The 8,229-nt window shown below is 41.5% G+C and overlaps 1 protein-coding gene across 1 annotated transcript; it reads right to left on the bottom strand.

Moving 5' to 3' along the window:
- Positions 1 to 214: 214 nt before the first annotated feature.
- On the bottom strand, positions 215 to 1,143 carry LOC120872027 (zinc finger protein 79-like). The gene has a single exon (XM_040252173.1). It carries the CDS (start codon positions 1,040 to 1,042, stop codon positions 260 to 262), a length of 783 nt encoding a protein of 260 aa, XP_040108107.1. The 5' UTR covers positions 1,043 to 1,143; the 3' UTR covers positions 215 to 259.
- Positions 1,144 to 8,229: the final 7,086 nt, after the last annotated feature.

The following is an 8,229-nucleotide window of genomic DNA, read 5'->3' as shown; positions in this document are numbered from 1 at the left end:
CAGCATGTGTTCTGAGATGTTTAGTGAGATGAGCACTATGACTAAAGGCTTTGTCACATTCTGCACATTTATAAGGTTTCTCTCCAGTATGAACTCGCAAATGTGTAGTAAGAATTGAGTTCCGATTAAAGGCTTTGCCACATTCGGTGCATTTATACGTCTCTCCCCAGTGGATTCGCTGATGTTTAGTAAGAAAGGAACTGTTAATAAAGGCCTTGCCACACTCCGTACCTTTATAACGTCTGTCCCCCATATGAATTCAGTGATGTTGAGTAAGATTTGAACTTGTAATAAAGGTTTTGCCACATTCTTCACATTTGTATGGTTTCTCCCCAGTATGGATTTGATGATATGCAGTTAAAGTTGAACTCCAAATAAAGGTTTGACCACATTCTGTACAATGATAAGGTCTCTCGCCAGTATGAATTCGCTGATGTCGAGTAAGATGTGAGCAACGGATAAAGGCTCTGTCACATTCTTTGCATTTATAAGGTTTCTCTCCAGTATGCGTTCGCTGATGTTGAGTAAGAGTTGAGTTCTGATTACAGGCTTTACCACATTCTGTACATTTATAAGGTCTCTCCCCAGGATGAATTTGCTGATGTTGGGAAAGATGTGAGTAACAGATAAAGGCTTTGCCACATTCTCTACATTTATAAGGTTTCTCTGCAGTATGCATTTGCTGATTTTCAGAAAGTGTTGAGTTGTGATTAAAGGCTTTGCCACATTCTATACATTTATAAGGTTTCTCGCCAGTAAGAATTTGCTGATGTTGAGTAAGATGTGAGCAACGGATAAATGCTTTGCTACATTCTGTACACTTTAAAGGTTTCCTTCCTGTATGAATTTTCCTATGTCTACTTAGATCGGATGAGTTACTAAAGACTTTCCCACATATCTTACACTTATTTTCTTTCTGTGAATTCTGAATACTCTGCTGTTGAACCAGTTCTGAAGAGTGATTAAAAATTTTACCATATTCACTAAAATTATAAGTCTTCTCTCCAGTATGTGTACTCTTATATAGAGAAAGACCTGGCATCTGATAAAAGATGTTTCTACATTAATTACTTTTTGAATCCCTGTGTGAAGATTAAGGTCCCTGATGTTTCATAAGGTTTCAGTGTCCTTCAACCTTATACCCAGTTTTATTGCCTGAATATCCTCTCACTCCATCATAAATACTCTTGCAATGATTGGGGTTGGAGCTCTTACTTAAGGGTTGCCTCTTTTTACTACACATCAAAAGTTCTTCCATATTAACCATACCATGGGATGTATTAAACAATGATGGTTGGATTATATCACCTCCATTATTATCAACATTACACATTTTGGCATGGGGAGAAAATAGCTGTTGGTGGAAGAATAATGACCCCCTGCTCACAGATCCCTCAAATTGATTATATTGTGAGTTTTCCCCCTCACTTTTAAATTTCTGGTGTTCAGACATGCTTGAATGATTGTTTAATCTAAGGCTATACTGAGTATTGTTTGAGTGAGTATTTGTAGGAGAGACTAGATTACCTTCTGGGCTTTCCACATTTCTTTCAGAGAACAGGTATGTTTCAAAAAAGGATAGAGATCTTTTCTTAAAAACTTACAGTTCTCATCAGATGTTGAAGACGGAAGTTGGTGTTCTCCCCAATTTGACTTGTGTTGCTCATTTCTTTTTGCAGTAATGTTTGCCTTAGACTCTCTCAGTCTCTTAATGTCCATATAAACATCCTCTCTGTCTTTCATATGCCCTCGTATGTTCCCAGTCATTCATTTAATGCAAATTTCTGAGGTGAAATACTTCATATTTTATTAGGTTTGCTTTTGGGAATACATTTTCTAACGCTGGATTCTTTGGCATCATATTCTGGGTATCTTGAGGAGATAAAGCTGAAAGATACCAAATAACAAGTTATTTTACCTACTATTCTCAGTGAATATCCTTAAAGATGTAGAGAAAAGTGATGAATCTTTCGCTTGTTTAAAAATAAAATAGAGACAGAAAGATCAAGATGCCAGAGGATCAGGCAGAGACAGTTCATCTCTTTCCACAAACACAACAAGAATACATCAGAAAGGGAAGAAATTTCAGAGCCCCCGGTGAACACAAGCTGGGGCCAATGGAAAGGTCAGGAAAGATTCCTGCTTTGACAGGTAGGACAGGAGAAAAATGAAGGAAAAGGGACAGGAAAGGAGGCGGAGTGGCACCTGCAACCCTGGGAGGAGCTGAAGAGAGGAGAGGCCTCCACATCTGGGGAAGCTCCTCACCGGTGGAGGGAGTCCAGTTGAGACAGAAGGGGAGCCTCATTCTCTGTGGGAAGAGAACACAGCAACAGTCTGTGGCAGCAGGACAGTGTGAGATGTACTGACCCCTGCCCTGCCCACCCAGCCTGAGAGGGTGTCCATCACTGCAAACAAGGCCTGGGTGCTGAAATGTGGGGCCTGGAGAGCAGACCCAGGCAGAGGACTGCTGTGGGTCCTCTGTGAGGAGACATCCTGCAGGAAAGGTGGGGGGGAGGAGCTGTATAAACGGGGATGTTGTGGCAAAAGCTTGAACCACCATACAGCATAGCGCCGTTGCTGACTGATGACCAGAGAAGAACCCCACCGCAGCCCCTCTCTCCCTGTGCTGGCCCCTGCCTCGCCAGCACAGAGGAAGGGCTCCCACTCAGGTGGGCTCTCCTGAGCCCCAGCCACGGCCTCCCCCCACGCACCTCCTCCACCATCAGCAGACTCCTGTGCTCTGGGGAAGCCTCTGGAGCAGACACCTGTGGGTAGGCCACATGCGCAGATGGAGCTGAAAGCACAGCTAGTCCCAGGGTTAAGGAAGAAAAGCTGAAACCTCTCCTCACAGCTGCACAAACAATGCTTTTACACCCACAATCGGCTTTGTAACCTCAGCCCCTGAAGAGCATCTGAATGGAAAAGCAGGAACCCCCCGCCCCTCACCCAACCACCGTGTCACAGCAGGGGTCGCTTTAGCAGCTCTAGACTTTGTGGGCTCGTACATGAGGGGATGGGGCAGGCCGGAGTCTCAGCTGCCCCCACAGCACCACAGTGGATCCAGCTCCGTGATGAATGCAATCCTGGGCCCTGATTTCAGTGGTCTATGCCGGTGACCTGGTGAAAACAACATCTGAGGGACACCGGGGCCATGTGCCAGGGTACCCATGGTTAAGGTGGGGCCAGGATCAGTGCTGACCAGGGTCACGTGAGAGCTCGCACAAGGCATGAATCATGACAGAACACTCTCCGAGGTGAACATCCCCAGAGGAGCAATCCTCAGTGGCCCCTCTCCCAGTGGGTGTGTTTCAGTCCAACCTGCCTCCACCACAGATCAGAAATAAAGTGAAGAAACAGATCTGGGGGCTCTATTCCACCAACCAGGGAGCAGACTCCACCCCTGACAGGGCAGTGACAACCAGAGAGCAGTGGGAAACTCCCCTCAATATCCAGGGCAGGCTTACGTTCAATAACAGCAATCACACCCCTTATCAAGGGGATAAGGACACAAGCCTGCGCACCAACCTCACACTCCAGGGGACAGACACCAGAAGGAAAAATTAGGATTCTGCAGCTTTCCTAACACAGAACACAAACACAGAAAATTGCACAAAATGATCACACAAAGAAATATGCTGAGGAGGAAGGAACAAGATAAAAGCCTACAGGAACCAATAAATGAAGACGAGATATTCGTCAGTATAATGATTAACTTTCCCCTTCAATTCAGTTTAGTCGCTCAGTCATGTCCAACTCTTTGTGACCCCGTGGACTGCAGCATGCCAGGCTTCCCTGTCCATCACCAACTCCCAGACCTTGCTCAAACTCATGTTCATTGAGCCGGTGATGCCATCCAACCATCTCATCCTCTGTGGTCCCCTTCTCCTCCTGCCTTCAGTCTCTCCCAGCATTAGGGATTTTTCCAATGAGTCACTTCTTTGCATCAGGTGGCCAAACTATTGGAGCTTAGCTACAGCATCAGTCCTTCCAATAAATATTCAGGACTGATGTCCTTTTGAATTGACTGGTTGCATCTCCTTGCTGTCCAAGAGACTCTCAAGAATCTTCTCCAACAACACAATTTACAAGCATCAATTCTTGGGTGTCAGCTTTCTTTATGGTCTAAGTCTTACATCCATACATGACTACTGAAAAATACATAGCTTAACTATATTAACCTCTCTCAGTAATGTCTCTGCTTTTTAATACACTGTCTAGGTTTGTCAAAGTTGTTCTTCCAAGGAGCTAGTATCTTTTAATTTCATGACTGCATTCACCACTTGCAGTGATTCTGGAGCCCAGGAAGAGGAACTCTCTCACAGGTTCCATTGTCTTGCCGTCTGTTTGCCATGAAACGATGGGATCAGAGGCCATGATCTAACTTTCTTGAATGGTGAGTTTTAAGCCAGCTTTTTCACTGTCGTCTTTCACTTTCATTAACAGGCTGTTTAGTTCCTCTTCACTTTCTGCCATAATGGTGGTGTCATCTGCATATCTAAGCTTATTGATATTTCTCCTGGCAATCTTGATTCCAGCTTGTGCTGGCAACAAACATTTTGACAGGTAGTAGGTGCCTAATATTTCTTTAATCCACTTCTTCCCGCCTCTGTTCTTATTTGAGCATATTCTATTGGATATTTGAATGTAAAAATCATAAATGATATTGACATACAATGAATCAAAAAGTGAGGACATATAATGTCTGGGGAAGCTGATAACAAACAAGATAAACTTAATAATGCAGCAGTACTTAAGAAATGGGACTGAAAATATGGTGAGAACCTAGGGAAGTCTACCAATGCTGTGTGGAGTCCTAGCTGCAAGGAAATCTAAAAGAGAGTTGATATATATACATATGACTGATTCTCTTTGATGTACAGCAGGACAACATTGTAAAACAGTTATATTCCAATAAGAACTTTTAAGAAAGATTTCTTCATATAATCTAAAAATCTTAAGAGTGAGAAACAACAATTAAAAATACGGTGGAGAATCTTCTAGGATCTCATGAGAATTTATTTAAAAACTCTTTGAGTTAATTGAATATATTAAAGTATTTTAGCTTTGAAGAATTAGGGCAAATGCACTTAAGATAATTAACATGAGTTCATATAAAGAAAAGTGAAACTTGGAAGTAACCCTGAGATTTGCGTTCTCTCATTTTAGGGAAAGAAAGTGAAAGTGTTAGTCCCTCAGTCACATCCAACTGTTTGTGACCTCATGGACTGCAGACTTCCAGGCTCCTCTCTCCATGGAATGTTCCAAGGAAGAATACTGGAGTGGGTTGCCATTCCCTTCTCCAGGGCATCTTCCCGGTGCAGGGATTAAAGCCAAGTCTCCTGCAATGCAGGCAGTTTCTTTACCTCTGAGCCACCAGGGAAGCCCATTTTAGGGAGGGTTTGCTTCATACAGCAAAGAAGTGACTTGAGTTTAAAATTTGTCAAGTCATATCTGTAGCTTCCAGTGTTTTAGGAATTATAAATCAGAAAAACAAAAATCTGTCCCCAATACTCCTAGAAACTTTGCAGTTTGTCTATAACCAGACACTTCTGTCTAGAGGTAGAAACAAACTTTAAAAGGATCATCACAGTTACTCGGAAATGTGCACGGTTTTATTAAGGTCCCAGAGAAATGAAACAGCAACCAATTCATGTAAGTTGTCACAATCCAAGAAGGGCATTTTAGTTCTCACTGTGAATGAGAAAGGTAATCAACAGAGAAAAATTCATGATGGTTTAACAGACAAAACGGGGCAGGTGACAGCTGTCTATGACAGCAACAGAAGTAAATCCAGACTTCTCCAAAATGATTTCCAATGAAGCAGATCTTCCCAAACCGCATGACAAAGAATGACTTCCTCACTGATACTTGGACCTCCCACCTGAGTCATCGGCTCCATCCATTCACACATACCTGGGTATAGTGCCACTGTCTTCATTCTCCTATTCCTGGGCTCCTTCATTTGCTCCAGAAAAGTCACAAGGTCCGGCTTAGAGATCACAAGACCTGTTCATCAGAGAAAGGAATATTTGTTTTGCCAGATATTCATCACTTTCCAATCTAGTATTCAGCTGTCCCCGAAACACAAAGTACATAGGCCATGTGACTGTGAGAAGACTTCCTAATGTGCCCAAAGATGACAACAGCAAGTTCACACAGAACTGGTTTTGATACTGGAGAGGGTCTGGTGTTATACTATACTATGACTTTTACACAGTAATATTTCCACCATATTTCTAACCCAAGAAGAAATGACCTATGGCCCACAAATCATTTCAGAAACTATTCTGATCTGGAAGAGAAGTGATAAAATAATCAGATCAACAATGGCATATTTATTTTTGAGTGTTGTGTTTGTATAACACAGGATGAATTGCCTATCAAGGAAACAGGTAATATTTGTACAAAGCATACTGTGATCCAAGAGTTCTTGAGTGGGACAAATGTGCCATTTTTTTTAACAACCTTATTTTTTTTTCTTAGTATTTTAAACAAGCTTCTTTTACTTAGTAATCTCAAAATTCTGCTTCATGAATGACCATTTTGAGCAGAAAGGAGGTAGAATACTAAGGTAAACATCCATACTTACTTTTTTTAAATAATTTATTTTTACTTTATTTTACTTTACAATACTGTATTGGTTTTGCCATACATTGACATGAATCGGTTCAGTTCAGGCACTCAGTCATGTCCGACTCTTTGGGACCTCAAGAATCGCAGCACGCCAGGCCTCCATGTCCATCACCAACTCCTGGAGTTCACTCAGACTCACGTCCATCGAGTCAAGATGCCATCCAGCCATCTCATCCTCTGTCATCCCCTTCTCTTCCTGCCCCCAATCCCTCCCAGCATCAGAGTCTTTTCCAATGAGTCAACTCTTCACATGAGGTGGCCAAAGTACTGGAGTTTCAACTTTAGCATCATTCTTTCCAAAGAAATCCCAGGGCTGATCTCCTTCAGAATGGACTGGTTGGATCTCCTTGCAGTCCAAGGGACTCTCAAGAGTCTTCTCCAACACCACAGTTCAAAAGCATCAATTCTTCGGCACTCAGCCTTCTTCAGAGTCCAACTCTCACATCGATACATGACCACAGGAAAAACCATAGCCTTGACTAGACAGACCTTAGTCGGCAAAGTAATGTCTCTGCTTTTGAATATGCTGTCTAGGTTGGTCATAACTTTTCTTCCAAGGAGTAAGCGTCTTTTAATTTCATGGCTGCAGTGATTTTGGAGCCCCCCAAAATAAAGTCTGACACTGTTTCCACTGTTTCCCCATCTATTTCCCATGAAGTGGGAATCCAGTCCCATGATCTTCATTTTCTGAATGTTGAGCTTTAAGCCAACTTTTTCACTCTCCTCTTTCACTTTCATCAAGAGGCTTTTTAGTTCCTCTTCACTTTCTGCCATAGGGTTGCTGTCATCTGCATATCTGAGGTTATTGATATTTGAACATCAAGTGTTTTACAAATTTTACAGATCTAATAGGATAGCAGCCTCAGCAGGAACAATCATTTTAACTCTTTAGGATATACTATATATCTTTCTGAGAGTTTTTACAGAGTCTTGGATGTGCAACAGAAATAATTTAAGATCAATAATGTTGTTGCCCCACCTTTTTGCAAATATTTAGCAAATATTCCTAAATAGCTTAAATTTACTTCACATTATGTACTCTAGACTCTAAGTAATAAAACACAGACAAATACACAGGGACAACTCTAATGAAATTTCATAGAAATTTCTCTAATGGTGAAGAATACAAAAAGCAAGCAAAAGAATCGATCAAATCATATGAACATTTTCATGCATGTATATTAAAATGGAACTATATATTCATTTCATAAAATGAAACAGTCTAAGGCCATGGAATATGTAAGTACAATTTTCAAAGGTTAAAATAAATAAAATATTCATGAAATGATGATGTCTTTAATATATACCCTAGGTGTTGCTTGCATACACACATGCACATAAACACACATAAGGCAAAACCAATCTGTGAATAAAAAACATCTTTTGGAAGAAACATTTTTAATCTACCTTTTTAAAAAACTCATGTGTATTTTAGCATATATGGTAAAACAGCTATTTCTAATTGTGCATGAATGTGTTCTGAGTCACATTAATCATGTCCAACTCTTTGTGGCCCCCATGGGCTGTAGCCCTCCAGGTTCCTCAATCGATGGGATTTCCCAGGCAAGAACACTGAAGTGGGTTGCCATTTACATC

The sequence above is a fragment of the Oryx dammah genome, unplaced genomic scaffold, assembly GCF_014754425.2.
Source record: "Oryx dammah isolate SB20612 unplaced genomic scaffold, SCBI_Odam_1.1 HiC_scaffold_13, whole genome shotgun sequence".
NCBI classification, from domain to species: Eukaryota; Metazoa; Chordata; class Mammalia; order Artiodactyla; family Bovidae; genus Oryx; species Oryx dammah.
This window is presented reverse-complemented; position numbering and strand designations above follow the sequence as displayed.

Excerpts from the sequence above, each read along its gene's own strand:
- LOC120872027 (XM_040252173.1), bottom strand. The coding sequence starts at position 1,042 with ATGCCAGGTCTTTCTCTATATAAGAGTACACATACTGGAGAGAAGACT.